Raw genomic sequence first — 22,586 nt, 5'->3', positions numbered from 1 at the left:
CCGATCCTGTGGCATTGACCTTCCATACACCTCGACAACTCTTTTAACCCGCGTCATCAGCTCTGTGCTTTCCAAATTAATGGGGTGAGGAGCACAAAGCAAAACTACTCTGAATGATTTGAGTTTATATACAGGGTTCTCTGAAGTAATGTGTTGCAAGTTTCTCAGCTCAGTTGGCTGTGAACATGACCGGCCTTCAAAAACAGTGTGGTTCATACATCTCTATTGCTTATTCTTATGTACCTCTTCCTCACCTCATGTACTTGGTGCAAGCACACCAAATTAAAACAAAGAAAATTGCACAACATCATACACCTGGTAGAAGTCTGAAATCACTCCAGTCTCAAATTTTAAATCTATTGCCTAGTGAGAGCAGCCCTCAGCTGCACTGTGACTCAGCATTTTATGGTGCCTGAGAAATGACATGAGATAAAGATCTCGTTCCCTTCATGGCATTAGCTAAATTTGGAACTAAAATGAATGAGCCACCTCAAAAACCGTCAGTACTGAATTGTTACAATGCCCGTGGCTGACACAGGTCTGACTCAGTAGGCAGTGACATGAAGGGAGAGCATGTCAGTTGAAACACAGAGAATTGTTCTACAATAACTGGTTAACCTATAAAATGAACAAATAAAAATGCAGAACACCATGAAACCAAAGAAGTGGATGTTAAAATATATTAAAATAAAATAGGAACAACAGTGGCTTGTTTAAAGTCAGGTGAAGAACAACTTAGAGCTGGAGAAGAAAAGTACCCAGCTACTCTCCACTTCAGGAGCCTCGCGGTCCAGTGTCAGCCCTCAGCTGGGAAGCTCAAGGTCAGGGATTCAAATTCACCAGCTGCTCTGTAGCAGAAAGATGCAGCAGTCTGCTTCTGCGAACATTTCAAGCTTTGGAAATTTTATAAGGCAGTTCCACTCTGTTGCGTAGAGTTGCACCAATTATAATTGGCCAAGTGGCAACGGGCTTAGGTTTTTTTCTTTCTTTCTTTCTTTTTTGGGGGCGGGGGGCAGGTACTTTTTACTAGAGTAGTGGCTAAGATTAAACCAAGTGAGGATAATTATCTCATTTTCTTTCTATCATGAAGGGTTTTTTAAGAGCTTTATTTTTCTCTTTCTTTTATTTTATTTAATATTTAAAAATAGAAACAAATATAAAAATAAGGTCTTTAAAGTCCTTCATGGTAGAAAGAAAATATGATAATAAGTGATCTATTTCAGGCTGCAGTAAAGATAATGTTCAGCTCCCGTTCTCCCGTGGTAGAAGAATAAACCGAGGAAAGAAAAGAACCACTCAGAACCAAGCAAGTCTAAATTCTGAGCACTCCATTTGCAGAAGGCTTTGAATGACAGTGAAACTCCATGCAGACTAATTTCTTCTGATCATTAACCAAAGATATAGATTATCTTGGCCCAGGAAAGTGATTACCTTCACCCTTCTCCTGCCAGTCTTGGGAAGGGCAGTGCCTTTATAGGTTTGCCTGGGTGTGTTCTTGATAGACAGTACTAGGGGGTCATGCCTGACTGCCTTGGTCAGATGACACTAGGCCAATCTTGTATGCTATTCTAGTTAATGAAATGTACATGTCCCAATCAAGGTACTGGTCCCACTAACATAGTCCCACCTGTAATGTGAAATACTGATCTACCACCAGTCATGAGTTTGTGAGATTTCGTTGTCCCATGCTTGATTTAATTAGCATCCTGTGAATCGTTGGATGCTATTATGACCTTGCATTAGTTGCCTCTCTCATTGGGATGATGTGTCTGTGTCCCTTTTAAGATTTAATAAAATTTCTCCCAAATTCCTCTAGTTCCTAAATGCTCCCCCCTCCTCCAACTATCATGATCCCAATTCTACCCTACAAATATGGCTACACCAGAGGGTGTATACTGGTACAGATAGGAACTGGAAACACAGGGAATCCAGGGCAGATGATCTCTTCAGGACCAGTGATGTGAGTGGTGATACTGGAAGGGTGGGTTGGAAAGGGGGAACCGATTACAAGTATCTAAATATAACCTCTTCCCTGGGGGACGGACAACAGAAAAGTGGGAGAAGGGAGATGTCGGACAGGGCAAGATATGACAAAATAATAATTTATAAATCATCAAGGGTTCATGAGGGAGGGGGCGTGGGGAGGGAGGGGGGAAATGAGGAGCTGATGCTAGGGGCTTAGGTGGAGAGCATATGTTTTGAAAATGATGAGGGCAATGAATGTACAAATGTGCTTTACACAATTGATGTATGCATGGATTGTGATAAGAGTTGTATGAGCCCCTAATAAAATGATATAAAAAATTATGTTTGATATCGGACTCCCTTTGGACGTTCAAACAGAGGTAAGATCAGGAAAAGTGACTGAAGGTAACTTCGGGTAGGTATAATGAAGAATGCCAGGAAGTCCCAATATGGAAGCTAGGAATCTAAATGGATACAGGTGTAAAGACAGTGAACAAGTGGACAAAAAAAAAAAAAAGCTAATACAGGCTTTTTGGTTTTAGTATCTAAGTACTCAACATACACTAACTTTCAATCACCCAAATAAACCAATGACACAAATACCATTATTAAATCTTACCTTATGCATGAGGAAACTGGGGCCCAGAAAAGTAACTTGCCTAAAGTCACAGGCTGCTAGTCCACATGATCTATTCTGCCATGTCTTTAAACTTCCTCTTATGAACACCCGAAAATATAAAAGGGGGGAAATGATTTGTCACAGGGAAGGTTGGCATTCATGTATTAATTTAGAGAGGACTTTTTGGCACATCGGGTTAAGCATTAAGATGCAGACTGAACGTCTGGTAGTAAAAAGTCATGAGCCACTCCTCTAGAGGAAGTAGAGATAGCTGCTCTTGTAAGTGTGTATAGGTTCAGAGACCTGTTCTGAATTTCAGCTCTGTCCTGTGGGTCACTATGTGTTAGAATTAACGAATGGCAGTGGGTGGTGGTGGTTACTGCACTCAAGGCCAGACACTGTGAGGCACACAAGAATGAATCCCTCAGAAGGAACCTATAGCCTATTCATGGAATTCAGATGCAACATACCCAAATATACAAGTCACATATCGTACCTGCTGACAAAAAGCACAAATCAAGGATAGCAGGGACTCCAATGGGACAGCAGTTCTCACTCCCACCCATTGCATCCAGTCAACTCCAACTCTTAGCCACCCTTGACAGGGTTTCAGAGGCTATCAATGTTTACAGTAACCGATATCATCTTTCTCTTACAGAGTTACGAATAGGTTTGGACTGCAGACCTTGCATTGTTTAACAGTCCCCACTACCCGACTCAAACTCACTGCATTGAGTTGTGATTCTTTAAGATAGTGTAGAACGGCACTATTGGTTTCCAAGACTGTAAGGGTTTACAGGGGGAAAAAAATCCTATATTCTCCCATGGAGCAGGCTGGTGTAGGCTCTAGGAGGGGGGGAAAGAGAAGACGTGTAGAGGAAGTGGCATTTCAGTGGTTGAAGTTTAGGACTAAGGAGAAAGAACATCAATGATTCCTCACAGATTTCAGGATAAATTTCAAGCTTCCTGGCATGGTTCTTTTTTTTAAAAAAATTTTTTTTCCTGGCATGGTTCTTAAGCCCTACATAAGAATATCCTGAGCAAGATGTTATGGAGTCCTTGCCTCAAGATCAGAGCATCAGTGTTCTGTCTGCACAAACTGAACTGAAGGCAGGCACATGGCTTGCTTAGTCTTTTATTTCTTATACCCCAACTCAAGGCTTTCTGTACCTAAGAGTGCTAAGTGAACAATGTTTTCCGACTTTCACTAACCAGAGGAAAATAAATCAATGGCCATCAGTCACCTACACCTGTGGCGTTGCCTGACTTTAAAGCACGCAGATCAAGATACAGTATGTAGACCTTAGTTTGGATCTGGATATCACAAAACCAATTATAAAAGGACCTGAGACAACAGAGGAAATCTGAACATGGGACTGAGAATTAAATAAGGACTTGTTAGTTTCATTAAATATGTGATTATGCCTTTAAAAGTCCTGTTCAGAGATTTACCATATTTACAAATGTAGTGGTTATCTTTCAAACACTGGGAGGGGTGGAGGTGGGAGTGGGCGTTGGAGTTGGAAGATTTGGGTCATGGAGAAGAGATGAAACAAAACTGACACAATGTAGCTAATTGTGGAAGCTGGGTAATGGTTACATGGAGGGTTATCCATGCTAATTAGTGAGTGCTTGAAGATTTCCCTATATTAAAAACACAGTCCAGAGGCTGTTGTTTATGACGTCCCAGGGCACCTCGGCTACGGACCTTCTCCGAGGGCTGGAGGAGAGGAGCCTTTTTCTGGAGCACAACTCCACCGTCCCACCCCCGCCCGACTCTAAGTTAACCCAAGGGGTGGCCGTTTCCTCGGCTTCTCCATTTCTTCAGCACTCAGGGTGGCGTTACACACGTGACACCCCTCACAAACGGCTTCTAGATGGGGCCGAATGTGCAGCGTTCTGACTAATCGCCACCAGAACCGGTCCTGGGCCAGGACCCTGAGCTGTCAGGACTTTGCCCGGTCCGCCTCGCTACCCACGAAACCAACAGCCGCGGGCAGAGCGCTCGGGGGCGGGCTCCGCGCAGTGACATCACGGCGCAATGTGCGTCGGGTCAAAGTTCAGTCCCGCCCCCACTTCCCCCTCGCTGTTTCCTGCGCCGACGCCGCTGGTGTGGGCCCGGCTCTGCTCCTTCTGCTCCGCCGCCTGCCTTCTTGCGCGCTGCCGGGCCAGCCGCCATGGCGAACGTGGCCGACACGAAGCTGTATGACATCCTGGGGGTCCCGCCCGGCGCCAGCGAGAACGAGCTGAAGAAGGTACGGGGAGCGGGCCGGCCGGGAGTGCGGGGCGCGGGGCCTGGGCGGCTGCTGCGTCCCGGTCACGCTGAGAGGCCGCGCGCGAGCCGGCGCCGACCTCGGCGAGCCTGGGTGGGGGCTGGCGGGACGGGGACCGGCCTCGCTACGGGGCCAGCCCTCTGGCCTCAGCTGACCTTGGGCAGGCGGTCCCGCCCGCGGAGGCAGCAAATAGAACCCATCCCTGCGCGAACGCGATCAAAACCCTTTTCTTTCTCTTTCCCCTGGCGATCGCCAGAGGCCGAGCGCTCCCGGGACGCCACAGCTCGGGCGCCCGGCCTTCCCCTCGCCGAGGTCACCCCCCTGGCAAAACAGGTTGGACCGAGGCGTCCAGCGCATCCCTGCCCCGGAAGAGAAGTTGCTCTTGTTGCAACGCCGGCGCCCAGCCAAGTCGGTGGGGGTGGGGGTCGGGGTGGCGCGATCGGGACTGGGTGGAGGCCCCCGTGGGACCGAGCGGCGGAGGGTCGAGGCCGCCCCCGCCGCATGCCTCCGGCAGTTGGGAATGTTTGCTGGGATCCGCAGCTCCTTCCGCTCCCTTCCTCGCCGACTGACCCGTAGGTAGCGTGGGGTCCGTATTTGGATGCATTGTTCTGTGGGCAGGAATTACCCTGTGGTTTGTACCAGCTCTGCAGTAAGCCGTGAGTCCTAGCCAAGCACCTGAAGATACAATCCGAAAATAAATAGAAAGCCTCATTATTGTCTTGTGTTGCTGCGAAATCGTTCGTTTTAGGATTTCAAAGCTTTTAACTAAGTCCCACAGCATCTTCACAGGGCTTGTAATAACCGGATTTGTAAACTTAGAAAAATGAGGCAGTGGTACTGAAACAGTTGAGAGTAAAATGGACTTCCTGTTACCTTACCGGAAATGCAAGTATTCATTATATAATTCATGTGTCTGTGTGAGGCTAAAGCAGAGGCGGATTATCCACTGAGCAAGTTGTGAAAAAGATCTGAAATTGCATTACAGGTGAATGTGTAAGCAAATGCATTACAGATGAATCTGTGAGCAAAAGGAAGCCTGTGCTTACCTTTTTTGTCGTGTAATCTGACACTAGGTTAAAGTGTGGTGTATCCCAACCACTCTGTTGAGTGTTTGCAGCCTCTCTTGGGTACATGTTCAACTAAAACATGGAAGAGCTACATAGAAGCTTCTCTTGACTTTTCCCTGATGTTACAGTTAGAAGACAGGAGCTGTCATCAGCAAGGGTTCTTCACTTAATTATAGTATTAATGTTTTATACAGACTGCAAGCGTTAACGTTCACATTTCTTTAATGGTCTGGTTATTGGCCATCACTGATGTGACAATATGGAGTAATCTTGTCGTCTTCCGTCTTGGCTGCATTCTTTCATTGTGCTTGACTTTTGCTTCAGTATAACTTCTTGTCAAAGATAGCTGCAACTTGTCATTATGTTCGTGATTCAACATACCAGGTGGAAAATGCCAAGCAGTAATTCTAATGAATAGAAGATTGATTGGAAGGTTATGCATTTAGGAAATGTTTGGTAATGGGATAATTGCTTCTCAGAAAAGTAGCTATCAAGTAGATAAAACAAATCATCAAACTGGCTATTGTACATAATTTAAAAAATCTTTTTCTTAAAGGCATACAGAAAGTTAGCCAAGGAATACCATCCTGATAAGAATCCAAATGCTGGAGACAAAGTAAGTTCAAGAGTTTGGGGAAATAGATCCACTCCCCACCTTCCTCCGTTTTAGTTTTATGTTTGAATTCCCTTCTTCGTGGGTGGTGAGGTGGGGGAGGGGTTGTAGGAAAAGTCCATCTATATCCACAGAAGCCAGGATTCTGTGCCGCAGATAATTCTGGTGTTGTACTTGAAGTAAAAATGTTTGAGTAGTCTCATTACCACTGAGTTGGTTCCAATTTTTAGCAACCCTAAATGACAGGGTAGAACGCCTCTGGGTTTCCAATGCTGCAAATTTTTAATGGAGCAGAAAGCCTCAACTTTCTCAGGTAGATTGGAACCACCAAGCTTGAATAACACACTAAGCCACCAGGGTTCCTTTTCTGAGCAGTAGTAGGTGGTAAATAGGGCCAGAATTCAAAGGTTAGCATGAAATGCTACTTTGCGGAATTGGCTGTTAGATTTCTTTACTGTTCTCTCTTCTTATATTTGAAATTTTGTTTTGTTTTTACTTTTTATTCATAGTTCAAAGAAATAAGTTTTGCATATGAAGTACTCTCAAATCCTGAGAAACGAGAGTTGTATGACAGATATGGAGAGCAAGGTCTTCGGGAAGGTAGTGGTGGAGGTGGTGGCATGGATGATATTTTTTCGCACATTTTTGGTGGTGGATTGTTTGGCTTCATGGGAAATCAGAGTAGAAGTCGAAATGGCAGGAGGAGAGGAGAAGACATGATGCATCCACTCAAGTGAGTATCTTTTTTAATATTAAATACTTCTCCCCACCCTCCAAATGGTAACACTCAATAGAAGAAAAAGTATGGTGTTATATCCTTAATCAGAAAATAAACAGCTTTCCAGTTAAGCTTGTCTTGTTGGATGACTAAATTATATTTGATAAATTGAATGTTTGCATTTGTTACAGATTTTAAAAGATTGATGTTTTTTGCCAAGTAAAAGAACAGCTTATTATGTGACTTGAGATTGTAAAGGTGAATGTTGTATTCTTTGATGTACTTAAATCTTCAAATTATTCTTTAGTTCAATACTTGCAAAGTGAGGGGCTTTGTTTATATGTTACATTCATTACTTTATCCTCATTGCTAAATCTACTAAGTTGGTTTCTATGGAGCTTGCTGGCTTCCAGCCTAACTTTAACCTGCCAGTGTATGAATGGTGTCCTACAAGTTCTGTACAGATGAAAACTGTACAAAATGTGTATACTTCTTTTATACTGTTGGTATTCTTCATGAATTGAATATGGTTTAATAGCAAATGCCAGAATCAAAGTTCAAATATTTTTTAATACTTCATAGTTTCTAGTTTATACATTTGAGTAAATTAGAGGAAATCATACATAACCAGTTCCTTACTGGGTATTCATCTTAATAGTTACATTTTAAAAGTAAGTGGGATTGAGTGAGAGTGCTTGTTATACCATATTCTTTATGCTTATTTTTTTTAATATTGCTATACTGTGGTACTACTTTGTTTTAGAAAAACTAATACCAGACTAGACCCAGGAGTTGAAGATTAAAGATGCCCTAAATGTCCAAGTCTTCCAAGGTGTTATTCTGCTCCATACCCCTACTCTCACCCCACCCCCAAGTATATGCCCTCATGCTTCTGGGTTCTGCAGTACTGCGATTCATTGCAACACCTCACAGAAACTCGAGAAACTAAGGAAATGGCTTGTGATTGCGAGTGCTGTTCAATCCCAAATCCAAAAGTCAGGCAGAGGCAAGCCAAATTCAGAATCCAGGGTGAGAAGCCAAAAAAAATGTCTGAAAGTCAAATCTGGTCTTGCTCGTCAGGAAACAGGAATAGCTTTGATGGAGATAGAGTGCCACCATGCCACCAAAGAAAGAAAGGATGGTGTCATAAGTCACATTTTCTAGTAGACTCTAAAGATGTCTTCAAAGGACCAAAGGGTGTGACTAGGTTCACTCTGTATTATAAAGTCATGTATTATATTATGTGTAAGTAATTTTGAGTGGCTTTCTCATCTTTTCCTTTATTCCTTGATTCAGTCATTCACTTTTTATGTGCTATTGTCATTCAGTACAGTATGTGAATCAAGGGGTGTTGGGATTTTATCAGTAGTGTATCTTCAGCAGAGTGTCTACAGGTCTCTGAGTCTTAGAGTCCTTGCAAATTTTATGAGTTATTTGAAGGTGTAATTTTAAGATTCAACAGGTTCTTCTAAGACTTATTGTCGACTTTCTCTTGAGAAGCCAGTTGCCCTCTTTGACACACTGTAGATGTGGCTGCTTTTTGGAGACTTGCTTTCTGGGTGCTTCCTTTAGGATGTGCAACTTTGTAGCCACTCTCGTAGCCTTTGGAGGAAATAGTAGAGCGTAGACTGAATCCAGACTGCCTTTGTATCTTGGGTAAGTTACTTCTCTGAGCTGTCCCCCTCAATGGGATGATTATATCTCTTTCTGAAGGTTGTGATTAGGCATTATTTAGGTTATAGGCTTCTGCCTGGGGCCCAGAGAAGGTGATGGTGTTAGAGTTGGTTCTGTCATCAGCTTATCAGAAAATGCAGCACAGCACATTATTGGCCTGATGTTGAGGGTTCTGTTTTTTGAGTACCATAAATACTGTTCACAGTTGTAAAATCCTTCTGCTAATTTGAGCTAGTATTTTAAAATAAAACCTGTTGGTTGGATTGATTTAATGTGAGGTGTTTTTTAAGTCTTTGTTTTAAAAGATAAAATTGATTGTATGGAACATCATTTTATCATGTGTTTAAGAGGGGGGGGCAAAACTGGATTGAACTTAGTTGCTTCTCTCCCCAGAGTGTCTTTAGAAGACTTGTATAACGGCAAGACAACCAAACTACAGCTCAGCAAGAACGTACTCTGTAGTGCGTGCAATGGGTAAGTGTGCTTTGCTTTATGAAATAAATTTCATTTATTCTTTAAATGACACCTTGAAAGGCTATACTGTTCATGATTTAAAACAAACTACCCAGTATAGGACATTTTCTATACCTTTGAAAGGTAATTTGGATAATAGTCATTGAGAGTTGAAGATGAAGGTAAAAAGTGCAACACTTAATTGTCATCATTTATAGTGATTTCTGAACGGAGAGCTAATGCTCCCTTTGGTTCGCTTTAGTCAAGGTGGAAAATCTGGAGCTGTTCAGAAGTGCAGCGCTTGTCGGGGTCGAGGTGTACGCATCATGATCAGACAGCTGGCTCCAGGAATGGTGCAACAGATGCAGTCTGTGTGTTCTGATTGTAATGGAGAAGGTATGCCATGTTCATATGTGCTCTTGTGTGAGAAGGCGTTGTAAATGCAGAAAACGAGGAGGTTTGCTATTATTCTTTTTCAAAGAGTGTTTTTATTTATCTTATAAAATCCTGATATAAAGGGTTCTAAAAACGAAAAGGGTGTAGGAATAATACACTAAGCACAGGCTTAGCGAACACAAATAGTGAATTTGTGTTATGCACATTGAGTGATTAGACTTTTAATTTCAGAAAGATGAACACAGTGCCGCCTCTCTTGGTGGGGGGGAACCTTCAGAAGTTTGGAAACCATTATTTTTCATCCTATTTTTTTTTATCCCTAGGAGGGTAGTTCTCAACCTTCCTAATGCCGTGACCCTTTAATACAATTCCTCATATTGTGGTGACCCCACAACCATAACATTTTCGTTGCTACTTCATCACTCTAATTTTGCTACTGTTATGAATCATAATGTGAATATCTGATATGCAGGATGTATTTTCATTGTACAAATTGAACATCATGAAAGCATAGTGATTCATCACAAAAACAATATGTAATTATATATTGTGAGATATTTATTTCTAGTTACAAATAAAGTCATGAAGCATGGTGTAGCAAAAATAACAGTCTTCCCGCCTGGTATTCGTATTTAGGCGGACCTGCCTGGAGACGGATAGAGGGGTTGTGTCTTGGTTCCTAAGACCATCAGAAATAAGTCTTTTCCGATGGTCTTAGCCGGCCCCTGTGAAAGGGTTGTTCAACCAACTCCCCCCCACCCCCAAGGAGTCGCAACCCACAGGTTGAGAACCCCTGCTCTAGGACCTTCTTGAAACCCCTTGTATTTTAAAAGGTTAAATTTGAATATAACTTTCATTAAATGTTGCAGAAGAATACAGAGAAAGTTTGTTATATAAATGCAAGATGGACAGCTAAAACTTAGCCCTCTCTAATTGACTTGGGAAATTCTTAAAACTGTTAATGTCCCTAAATAGGAGAACAATCCATAGAGTGATCTGTAGACACCTCATTGTGATTTATTTGGAGCATCTCTGTCTAACTTAGATGAAAGTGGGACTTGGGCGGGGTAGGGTTAGCAAAAACACAACAACAAACACTGCAGAGGTTTTTTGTTGCCTGTTTTAACGTATAAAATAGAATCAGAACAAGGAATTTCGGAATATAATAGATAGGGTACACACTGAAATGAGTAGCTATATCCTTCAGATTACTTTTTGTTATTTTATCATGGTACTTTGAAAAAAAATAATAAAGAAGTTCAGAAATTTTATTTAAAAGTACTCTGTGGTACTGTTCGTGAAAGTTTGACCTCTTTTCCTAGGAGAGGTAATTAATGAAAAGGACCGTTGTAAAAAATGTGAAGGGAAGAAGGTCATTAAAGAAGTGAAGATTCTTGAAGTCCACGTAGACAAAGGCATGAAACATGGACAAAGAATTACTTTCACGGGGGAAGCAGACCAGGCCCCTGGAGTGGAACCAGGAGATATTGTGCTTTTGCTGCAAGAGAAGGAACATGAGGTAATTTTTTTTTTAATTCAGAAATGGTTCTTTAATTTGGGGGGCTCCCTGTAGCAACATGGAACATACGATAAAGTTGTTAGGTGTGCAGTGAACCAAGAAGGCCGTTGTGGTAGCACTATGTAGAAGGAAGACTTTCTATCCTGGCTCAGTTATTGAAGTGCTGTAACCTTAAGAAACCTAATAGCTCTCTCTGCCTTTTCTTTTAAAATAAAGGCTGTATTAGTTTCTTAGGACTGCTGTAACAAAATACCACACGGGGTTTATAAAACAAATTGTCTCTCAGTTCTGGAGGCTAGAAGTACTAATCATGTCAGCTAGGCTTGCTCCCTTCAAAGTCTTCTCTTAACCACCTTCTGGTGGCTGTCCTTGATTTGCCTCTGTCTTCTTTTTCCTAAGGATACCACTCAAGATTGGTTTGAAACCATCCTACTTCAGTATGACCTCATGTCAATTGATAACATCTTCCAAGACCCTAGTTCCAAACAAGGTTACATAGGTATCAGGGATTAAAACTTCAACATGTCTTGGGGAGACAAAATTAAACCATATCAAGGGCATTAAAGCAGATGGTCCGAGACAGCTTATTTTGTGCTATAGAACCCCTTTGTGAGTAGTGAGTATGCTTCCTCTCCCCCTCCCTGACAATTCTGTTCATTTATTCTACATAGTGCGTATCCAGGTGAGTGTTGAATGAAAAGCTGCTGCAGTGTGAAAAAAATATTTTACTTTCTATGTATTGTATCTGCTGTATATAAGGCAAATGAACTTTCCTTAGAATGTGGTCTAGTTATATATATATATATATATATATATATATATATATATATATATATATATATATATATATATATATATACCATATTAAATGAAGGGGGAAGTGCAGAGTGGAGACCCAAGGCCCAAGTGTCGGCCAATGGAGATCCCCTCATAGAGGGGTTTAGGAGAGGAGATGGGTTAATTAGGGTGCGAGGTAGTACCGATGAAGAACACAGCTTTCCCCCAGATCCTGGATGCTTCTTCCCCCCAACTACCATGATCCTAATTCTACCTTGCAGGCCTGGATAGGACAGAGGCTGTACACTGGTACATATGAGGGCTGGAGGTACAGGGAATCCAGGGTGGATGATACCTTCAGGACCAAGGGTGTGAGGGACGATGCTGGGAGAGTGGAGGGTGAGTGGGTTGGAAAGGGGGAACTGATTACAAGGATCCACATGTGACCTCTTCCCTGGGAGAGGGACAGCAGAGAAGGGGGGAAGGGAGACTCCGGATAGTGCAAGATAGGACAAAATAACGATGTATACATTACCAAGGGCACATGAGGGAGGGGGGAAAGGGGAGGGAGGAAAAAAAAAAGAGGACCTGATGCAAGGGGCTTAAGTGGAGAGCAAATGCCTTGAGAATGATTGGGGCAGGGAATGTATGGATGTGCTTTATACAATTGATGGATGTATATGTATGGATGGTGATAATAGTTGTATAAGTCCCTAATAAATGTAAAAAAAAATAAAAGAGAATGTGGTCTAGTGCTTGTTAATTTGATTATAATTGTACTGGTATTTTTCAATGTGTTGTATAGTATAATAAAGACTTTTATTCTTGAAGAATGTATCTAGAGCTATTGATACCACCTAGTGAATGAACAATTTTTTTAAATAAATCACTTTATTGGGGGATTTTACAGCTATAACAATCCATACATTAATTGTATCTAGCGCATTTGTACATATGGTTGCCATCATCATTTTCAAAATATTTCCTTTCATTTTGAGCCCTTGGTATTAGCTCCTCTTTTTTTCCCTTGCCCCACCCTCCTATCTCATGGACCCCTGGCAAATTATAAATTATTATTTTTGTATCTTACACTGCCCACTGTCTCCCTTCTCCCATGTTACTGTTGTTCGTTCCCCCTGCCCTCATGGTATTTTTCCTCCCATTACCGTTCCTGAGGGGTTTATCTGTCCTGGATTCTGTGTCAAGAGATTTTTTTATCTTATAATAGCCAGGTACCTTCAGCTTTCTTGACCACATTTGCTTATGCGCCCATTTTGACTTCAGCGATCAGAGTGCCAGGCTATTAGCAAAGTGCTCTTGCATTGAGGGGGTGCTTGAATAGAGATCCAGTGCCCATCTGCTACCTTAATAGTTAACATTTAAATTTATGTACATAGACCTATATTCCTATCTTTATAGATTAACATATTTACATATGTGCATGCCTATATTTATACTTCTGTAAATGTCTTTTGCCTGTAGTTCTTTCCTCTATTTCTTGTTACTTTCCTCCTGTCCCACTGCCATTGTTCGACCTTCATTCGACTCAGTACTTTCACTCGGCTACATGAACAAAATTTAATACAAAAGTATTTGACAGGATTCTGACTTTGTGCTGAATCAAATTTAAACAAGAGCTACTCAAAAGAAAGATCTTTACATTGTAGGTTAAATACCCTTTTGCTTGGTGACCTTTTCCACAAATAAATTTTAAAAATAACTTTAACAGTCTATTAGAGAATAGCAGAGCCATATTGAGATACGGATACTGGCATTTGATTGGATTCATTTACTAGATTGTGACTCCTAGACTAGCCTTCTACTAAGGTTCACTAGTCAAATATCGGAGCCCTTGTGGTGTTGTAGGTTGTGTATTAGGCTGCTAACTATGGGATCAGTCGTTCAAGACCATCGGCATATGAGAATAAAAGATAACACTTTATGCTCCATAAAATTGACAGCCTTGGAAACGCAAAAGGACAGCCCTACTTTGCCATATAGAGTCACTGTAAGTCAAAATTGATTTCTTGGCAGCAAGCTATTTTTACTCATAAGTTTAGTTTTTAACATTGCTATTTAAGTTTCAGTGAGATCTGACTCCATTTAACTGTGACCTCCCTGGGCTTTAGTTTACTTATCAAAAACTAAGACCCCTGCCTCAGAAGGACTTTTAGAATCAGAAGAGATAATGAATAAGCTCGGGGGGGATTTGGAATTAAATCATCACTGGACTTGTTGGCAGCCAGGAATTTCATGGCATTTCCAATAGAGAGCAGATGTAATTGGTTGTGTAAAGCTGAAAAAAAAAAAGATGGTGAAGATTGGAATGGAATAGCAGTTCCATTAAATTGGGGTGCAAGTTAACATGAAGTCAGAGGTTCTTTGTTCCTGGTTTTCTATTATGACCAGTAAAGAAAATTTAAGGCAAATTAGAGATTGGGGCATCTTATTTCATCTCTTCTGTTGAGAAAGTTCTAAATCTTCTGAACAAATTAAATTATTTTGAATTAGAACATGAAATTGGAATACAGTGAAAAAGTTCTTAAAGACATTCCGTTTTGAGAGTACTCTTATCGGGTGTATTCATCTTTCTGCCATGCGACATTTCAGCGTGCCAACTGTGTTTCTGGTCCATGTACTCAGCACATAACAGTGTCTGGTGGTGCTAGTTTCTCATATCTGTACTGTATAGAATTGATTTTTTTTTCCCTTCAGAAATTGCAGCTTTTTGAATGCTGATAAAATTTTTGGTGGTTCATTACCTGCTTCTGGTAGTACCTCAGTTATTTTTTTTAACTTTGCGAATTAGGTAAAGCTTTATAGAGTGAGTCAATTTTCCATTCAATAATTCATAAACCATTTTGTTTCATGTATTGATTGCCATTCTCGCAATGAGTGGAACATCACCTGTCCACTTCTTCCTTCCCCTGTACTTCCTATTTGTATCCCTCCTCCTCTCTTCACTTTTCTGAACTTTGCCCTTGGGTAAACGGTGCCCTTTTTATCACAAATGGTTGATTATTCTAAGGAGTGAGTGCCCCCTTAGTAATCTTGTTTTTCAAAACAAATTTTGGGTACTTTCTTGCGATTTCTCTTAGGAACTTTAGTACCAATATGTTTAGAATCCTTTTCCTCTCTGAGGAGCTCTTGTGGCATAGTTGGTTACTTGTTGGGCTGTTCACCTTGAAGTCTGCAGTTCAAAATCATCAGTTGCTCCACAGGAGAACGATGAGGCTTCCTACTCCTGTTAAGAGTTATAGTCTTGGAAAACCACAATCGGGCAGTCTTCCCTGCCCTAGAGGGTTACTGTCAGTCTGAATTGAATGGATGGCAGTGAGTTTTTGGAGATTCTTCCCCACTTCTAAAAACAACATAAAATTGTTACTGCTTTTTTATTATTAGAATTAAAGTTTGATATCTCCTAACCAGGAACATAATATACCCTATCCTTATAATAAAGCCTTTTTAAAAAACAAACATCCAATTATATTATTTTAGGTAAACGTGTACCTGGCAGATTAGTTTTCTGTTCAACACTTTGTGCATAAATTGTTCCGGGATATTAGTTGTTATCCTCATGTCACTGTTACCACTACATCTACACTGCTTTTCCTGTTTCCATCACAACTGTTTCCCTGCTCCTGCGTACTTTATTATCTTTTAGGCAGACATAGCCCATTTGGTGTGTAATTGCTTATTCTAAGGCACATATTCCTCACAAGTGTTATTTTATAGGCCTATCTATTGTTGAACTAAAATATGACTTCAGTTCTAGGTTGAAAGGTTGTCCAAAGGCAGTGGTCTCGGGTTCTTCTAGTCTTTATCAATTCAGCTGTACTGAATTAACAATTCAGTTAAATCTTGTCTTTCATTTCATTGTTTTTTCCCCTCTTCTAGCCTGGACCTTCTGTTGTGTCCCTGGTCAGAGTGGTTGGTAGTGGTAGCCAGACTTCATTGAATTCTGGCCTCAGGTCTGCGAAGCTTTTAGTCTGATGGGCTAATTGCTTCTTCAAGGCTTTGGGTCTCTTTACTCTTCTTTTCTACAGACGGGAAAATGACTATGTCTTAAATGGTTGCTCTCACCTAACTAGACTATCCCAAAACTCTAAACCAGATTCACTGCTGTGAAGTTGATGCCAACTCAGCAACCGTCTAGGGCAGTTTCACGACCAACTCTGTACGAGATTAGAAAGCCTTGTCTTTCTCCCACAGAGCAGCTAGTGGTTTCAAACTGCTGACCTATGGTTGGCAGCCAGTGCATAACCATTACACCACAAGGCTTCTTAATCTAGAATATTATTAACATATACGTGTATAAGCCGAGTTTTTCAGCACATTTTAAGTGTAGTTTTTGTGGTAAAATTAGGTGCCTCGGCTGATACTCAGGTCTGCTTATACTCGAATGTATGTGGTATTTTCTGACTGTTAACTGACCTCCGTGTCTCTTTAGTCTGTGGGGGCTTTAAGTCCATTAACTCAGCTCCACAAAATGTTTAGATGTGTCTTAAGATTCTAAAAAAGCTTAAACAATAACTTTTTGTAAAGGTGATGTTTGATCAACTAATCTTGGTCTATATATAGCTTTCTCTGACTACAATGAAATGTTTGGACTGTTTACAGTATTATCCCTAGTCTTAATTATGAACCTGCCTTTGCATAATCAGTAAAGCACAAGTGAACATCTTTCTGTGGTCTCTGTTTTCTGTCTTCTTTTCCATGACCTCTACTGAATCTATCTTGAATCTGTCGATTCACTGTCAATGTACTGATGCAATTATTTTTAATTATCTTCAGCAAAATGTTACTTGTATTATGATATTGGTGATTATTTTGTGTGTGGAGTTGTTTCTTTATTGAGAGGGTAGGGATATTGGTGATTTGTGATCATTTTTATGTTCCTTTGGGTCACCGTTCTTTGGAATTGGCACAAATAATGGTCTCTTCTAATCAGTTGGCCAGGTCTTCCAAGTTTTTTGACATGGATGCATACCCATTGTGCTGAATCCATTTGTTGAAACATTTGATGTCCCATCCATTTCTGGAGGCCTGTTTTTGCCAACGCCAATAGTGCAGCTTAGCCGTATTCCTGTAGTAACTTTGGTTCTTAAGCATAAGTTACTTCAAATGGTGAATATTGACTAATCATTTTTGGGATAGTGACTATATATTCATTCCATTTTCTTTTGATGCTTCATAGATCAGTATTTCACCCATAAAACCCTCCTATTGTAACCAGTTGCTTGATTTTTTTCCCCCCTCAATTCCTTTGAGTCCTTCCAGCTTTAGGAATGCCTAGTGTATTTTTCTTTTTTGCTTTTCTAACTCCAGATCTGCATTATAATACTGTGTCTTCTGGAGTTGACCTTTAAACTTTTCTATTCATCTACTTTCCTTCATCATTTCTTACAAATGCTTTAGCTTTTCTATCTTCAAGTTTTGATCTTTTCTTTCTTTCCTGTCTTTTAAATTGCATTTTGCTTTCTTCATCTATCATATCTTTGATGTTATCCCACTACTTGTCTGGTCTTTGTTCATTAAGTGTTCAATGCATCTAATCTGTTCTTGAGATGATATCTAAATTTAGATGTGGGATTTGTATTTGTAAAACCTAAAAAGTAAAAATTAAGTATGTGTGAAATTTTTATACACATTAAGAGCTCAGAACTTAACGGTACAAAGATAAGCCATTTTTATTTAACATTTCTAGTTCATATGTGCATGTTTATTCTTAATAAAATGTCTTAAAATATGTCTATCATCAGTGGATGGCTGAAGACTGATTCCCTCAGTAATATATTTAGTCTCTTTAGGCACCTTTTGAAGGAAAAAAACCTAATCAAATCATCCGTTTCTGAGGGCACCTTCTGGGCCAGAATGTTATGGTGACTCCATTTTGGGGATCTCAAATGGATAATCTTAAATAGATTTATTCTCGAAGGACACAAGGCAATCAAGGGGACTTAGTTGTTTTAAGAAAGTTGAAAACTAATTGGTGAGGAAAAAACCAGGAAAGTTACACTGAGAACTATTAGTTACCTATCTCAACAGTGTACCTTTTGAATCTTGGAGGGGAGCAAGGCTGTCTGAAAGAATTTTGTAGGGAAAACTTACCCTATTTTCTGCATCCCTGATCTTTCCCCTTCAGACTTTATTTGTTCTCCAAACTCAAAGAATATTGCAAAGGAGTCCAACATGAGTTTTTTTAGGATGCCCAAAGTGTCCTTTGACAGGGTGTAAATTGAAACATGCCAAGTACCTCGGGGAGGAGAGCTGGAGTCCCTGCCTTCAAAAGTACATAACCTAGATGGAAGATGTGTTGAAAACAGCTTCACACTGTGGTATTTTACTTATTGAAGGTTTCTATGACTGTGATGCTTACCCTTGTGCAACAGTCCCCACCTGCTAATAGGATAATACGGAATAAGGCACTTTTAGCACTCTGCATAACTCACGTCCATGGTGAGACCTGGACTTGAGACCCTCGACTTTCCTGGCTTTTTTACTGCTTGAGCTTTTTATAGGATCACATCTGCACAGTTCTGCCGTGAGCCTATTGTGCAGAGGCCAGCTGGAACTTCTGTGTGCTTTGATCATGTCTGGTACTGTGGGGACCTTAGCTCTGTCACGACTCCTAGTTCTAATGCCTTCCTAACTGAAGTTTCTAGGAGGCGGCTAGCTTTACTAATAAAAACTTAGGGAATTAGGCATGGTGGCAATTTGGATTCTTCAGTGAATGATTAGAATTAAGTGTTTGAAATTGATTCAAGGTACACAGCACAACAGACTGTGGTTGTGCAATTTTTTAAATGTGTGTTTCATGTGTAGGTATTCCAGAGAGATGGCAATGATTTGCATATGACATATAAGATAGGACTTGTCGAGGCTCTCTGTGGATTTCAGTTCACCTTTAAACACCTTGATGCCCGTCAGATTATGGTGAAATATCCCCCTGGCAAAGTAATTGAACCAGGTAAGCCTTATGTTAAGCTTTTAATTATACCTACTCCAGGTGCTAGAGGAGGCCTGGTGGTGCTATGAGTTTGATGTTGGGCTGCTAACCGCATGACCAGCAGTTTGAAACCAACCAAGTGCTTTCTTACTCCTGTAAAGAGCTGCAGTCTCAGAAACCCTCAGAGGCCATTCTAATCTGTCCTATGAGTCAGAATTGATTGCATGGCAGTTTGGTTTTCTAGTCCCTAGCCACATGGTCATTGGTTCAAGCCCACCATCCACTCTGTAGGATGGGAAAAAGATCAGACTGTTCGTATACCGATGTACAGCTTTGGAAACCCTATAGAGGCAGCCCCTATAGGGTTGCTGTCAATTGAAATCGACTTGACTGGAGTTTTAGTGGAGTAATTCGGGTTTTCATGTGTTTAACAATTTGTTGTGTTTAATAATGGGTGACTCATTATTACTGAACATCTTTGCTTTTGGGTGAAAAATCCTAAAACAGTTATCTCTTACATGATAGGATGCGTTCGTGTAGTTCGAGGTGAAGGGATGCCGCAGTATCGTAATCCCTTTGAAAAGGGTGATCTCTACATAAAGTTTGATGTGCAGTTTCCTGAAAATAACTGGATCAACCCAGAAAAGCTCTCTGTAAGTAGTTCCTAAATTTGAAACGCAAACGACTTGAATCACTTTAAATTTGTTTTGAAGGTCAAGATTCTGATTACACAATTTAAAGTTTTACTATCAAGCTATTTGAATGATTGATGTGTTGTCCTGGTTATTAAAGTGAGAGTTGCTAGTGTAGGTACTCTTAGGGGCAAGCAGATAACAGTCGAGTAAATAGACTGGATGTTGTGAGGTGGTCGGGGAGGAGTTGGCCTTCTAGAGAGCAGATCCTTTGCCTAAAGCTCCCCACCCAATGTCAGCTGATTGTTCTGTGCAGGCTGGCTTGACTCTAGTGTGTTGTAGTTTTTTGGCGATCTGCCACTCTTTAAATGTTGACAACTATTTTTTTATTAAAAGAATTTCATTTCAATAATTTTATATAATTCAATGACCATTGCATTCATCATTTTTTCCACCCCTTTACACAGCCATCACCAGTGTGTCTTATTTCTAAAATTTTCATCATTCTTAGTCAAAACTCGGTGTCCCTTAAGCAGTGTGCTCCTCCCATCCAACCTAGTAATCACTATAATGTCTGCATGTTTTCCTATGTCAGATATGTGATGTAAGTGGGATCATATAATATTTGTTCTATTGTGTCAGATTTACTTTCCTCAGCATACTGATTTTGGGGGCTTCACATCTGTGTTGTAGTATGTTTCAAGATGTCATTTCTCTTTGTGGCTGTGTGATAGTTCATTAATGTATAGTACACATTTCTTTCCCCAAACCCTTTTATTAAGAGCTAATTTATTCCACAGTTTAGTAATACCAAGCAGTGGTGTACAATCGCTACCACAATCAATGTCAATATATTTTCTTCCTTTTTGAACTCCTATATTAGCTCCCTTCCCCACCCCGCCTTTCAGGAACCCTTATTTTAGTTATTGTCTCTCTAGATTGACCTATCCTGAGTTTCATTTACCAGAAAAACACCCAAAATAACAGAGTCAAAAAGACTACCAACAATGACAAAATACCCAAAAAAGACAAACCCCAATAAGAAAAAGTCACAGAAAATATTTTTAAAAGAATCAAACACAAAGGAGATCAAATGGCATAGTTTTACCAAACAAGTCAGATTTATCATTTTAATCTACCATAGTCGTTCTCTCTAATACACTCTGCCTGATAACCAGGTTAGTCCATCCCTCAATGGTGATCACAGGAAAATCACCAGAGGCTTATTTCCTGTGTAGATCCTGCAAATGTATTTTGGGTTTCTGCTGTCATCCATAGCCTCTGCACAGCACCATCTCACAATTTAAGTTCTGGTACTCTTCCCTCCTTCGGATTTGGATTATATAATTTACAATCCTTGGATCACGGATGTTGGTGTACTTCTTCATGTGTGCTAAGTTGATGTCCATTTTAATTATCCATTTCTCTGTTGATGACACTTCAGTTGTTTCCCCCTTTCGACTGTTGTAAATAATGCCGCATCATTTTACAGTCTCACTTAGCAATGGATGAGAGTTCTAATTTTTACCATCTTCATCAAGACCATTTATTTCACTAGTCTAAAAAGAACAAGAAGTAGTATCGCCTTGTGGTTTTGTGTTGCAAATGCAACATCACTTCGAGGAGCCCTAGTGATGTTCTAGGTTGACTGCTAACTGTAAAGTCGGTGGTTCACACTCAGCAGTTCCCTTTTGGGTGAACAGTGAGGCTGTATGTTCTGTAAGGATGTACACCTCAGACACCCCATGGAACTGCTCTCTGGTCTGTAGGGTTGTTGTGAGGCATAATCTAAAAGGAAAGCTGATGAAATTGTCTACAACTAACTGGATTTTGTTTATTTTAATGAAGGAACTAGAAGATCTTCTACCATCTAGACCAGAAGTTCCTAACGTAATTGGAGACCCTGAGGAGGTAGAGCTTCAAGAATTTGACAGCACTCGGGGCTCGGGAGGTGGTCAGAGGCGTGAAGCCTACAATGATAGCTCCGACGAGGAAAGCAGCAGCCACCACGGACCTGGAGTGCAGTGTGCCCATCAGTAAGCTCTGCAGACAAGCGCCCAGGTGGACCTATTTCCACGTTTACCTGATTTGTTTTCAGCGATCTAGCTGGAGTGTCTGATCAATCCAGATGAACTAATGGACATCTGTTGGTCTATGTGTAACTTTTAAAATTGGTATAGTATCTACAGAGTGTATAATTTAAACTAACCACAAGCTTTACATCTTCAATTCGACTGTTCTGTAGCAGAATAAAGCACTTGAAAGGAAACAGACTCCTTTCACACCCGGGTTATAAGTTTCTGATAATCTGTGCTTGATTTTTTTTCCAGTTTTGTGTAGAATTTATGTTTCATATTTTAAAGTCAAATCCCACATTGTAAAAGTTTGTGTACAATTTGTCTTGAAGCTTTGTGTTTGGCTGCACCTGCATAAGCTGCTACAAATAGAATAAAGAATTTCATAGCCTGTATCTATCATTTAGATGCATGGAAATGGGCTTTGCACACAGTGGGTTCGGAGCTGACCGGGAACAATGGGGAAAACTACATTAGCTGTGGTTGTAAAGTTTTGATTTTTTTCTAAACCATTTTGTGGAAGGTTTCTGGAACTCGATAATAAAAAGCAGTTGGTGTAAATTAATTTTTTGTGTCACATTTTTAGAACAGATTTTGAACTGTCAAATGTAATACTTAAAAACTGGATAATGTTTTCTTGGTTCTGGTTCTTAAATAGCCTCTTTGAAACCCATTGACCTGATTTCTTAAGCATTTTCCCATTTGATAGGTTTAAAAGAAAAAAAAAGGACTTCTTTTTAATGTTGATAGTAACAGGTTTTATTGGCTTTGACTGATGCTAAGTTATGTAACTCCTAAATTTTCCTTAGCTTTGGGGCCAAGCTTAACGTAGGCCTCTGTGTCTCTCTACCACCAC

At 40.5% G+C, this 22,586-nt stretch overlaps 1 protein-coding gene across 1 annotated transcript; it reads left to right on the top strand.

Annotated features, from left to right (window-relative positions):
• Positions 1–4,654: 4,654 nt before the first annotated feature.
• Positions 4,655–22,295, top strand: DNAJA2 (DnaJ heat shock protein family (Hsp40) member A2). Its single transcript, XM_075537758.1, has 9 exons — positions 4,655–4,839; positions 6,481–6,540; positions 7,047–7,270; positions 9,323–9,403; positions 9,645–9,778; positions 11,101–11,297; positions 18,900–19,044; positions 19,549–19,676; positions 21,504–22,295. The coding sequence occupies exons 1-9, from the start codon at positions 4,762–4,764 to the stop codon at positions 21,693–21,695; spliced, it is 1,239 nt and encodes a 412-aa protein (XP_075393873.1). The 5' UTR covers positions 4,655–4,761; the 3' UTR covers positions 21,696–22,295.
• The last annotated feature ends 291 nt before the right edge of the window (positions 22,296–22,586 follow it).

Source organism: Tenrec ecaudatus, chromosome 18 (genome assembly GCF_050624435.1).
Source record: "Tenrec ecaudatus isolate mTenEca1 chromosome 18, mTenEca1.hap1, whole genome shotgun sequence".
In the NCBI taxonomy this organism is placed as follows: domain Eukaryota; kingdom Metazoa; phylum Chordata; class Mammalia; order Afrosoricida; family Tenrecidae; genus Tenrec; species Tenrec ecaudatus.
This window is presented reverse-complemented; position numbering and strand designations above follow the sequence as displayed.

Coding starts and splice junctions, on each gene's coding strand:
- DNAJA2 (XM_075537758.1), top strand. CDS start 4,762: ATGGCGAACGTGGCCGACACGAAGCTGTATGACATCCTGGGGGTCCCG. Junction 4,840..6,480: donor GCGAGAACGAGCTGAAGAAG/GTACGGGGAGCG, acceptor TTTTTCTTAAAG/GCATACAGAAAGTTAGCCAA. Junction 9,779..11,100: donor TTCTGATTGTAATGGAGAAG/GTATGCCATGTT, acceptor CTCTTTTCCTAG/GAGAGGTAATTAATGAAAAG.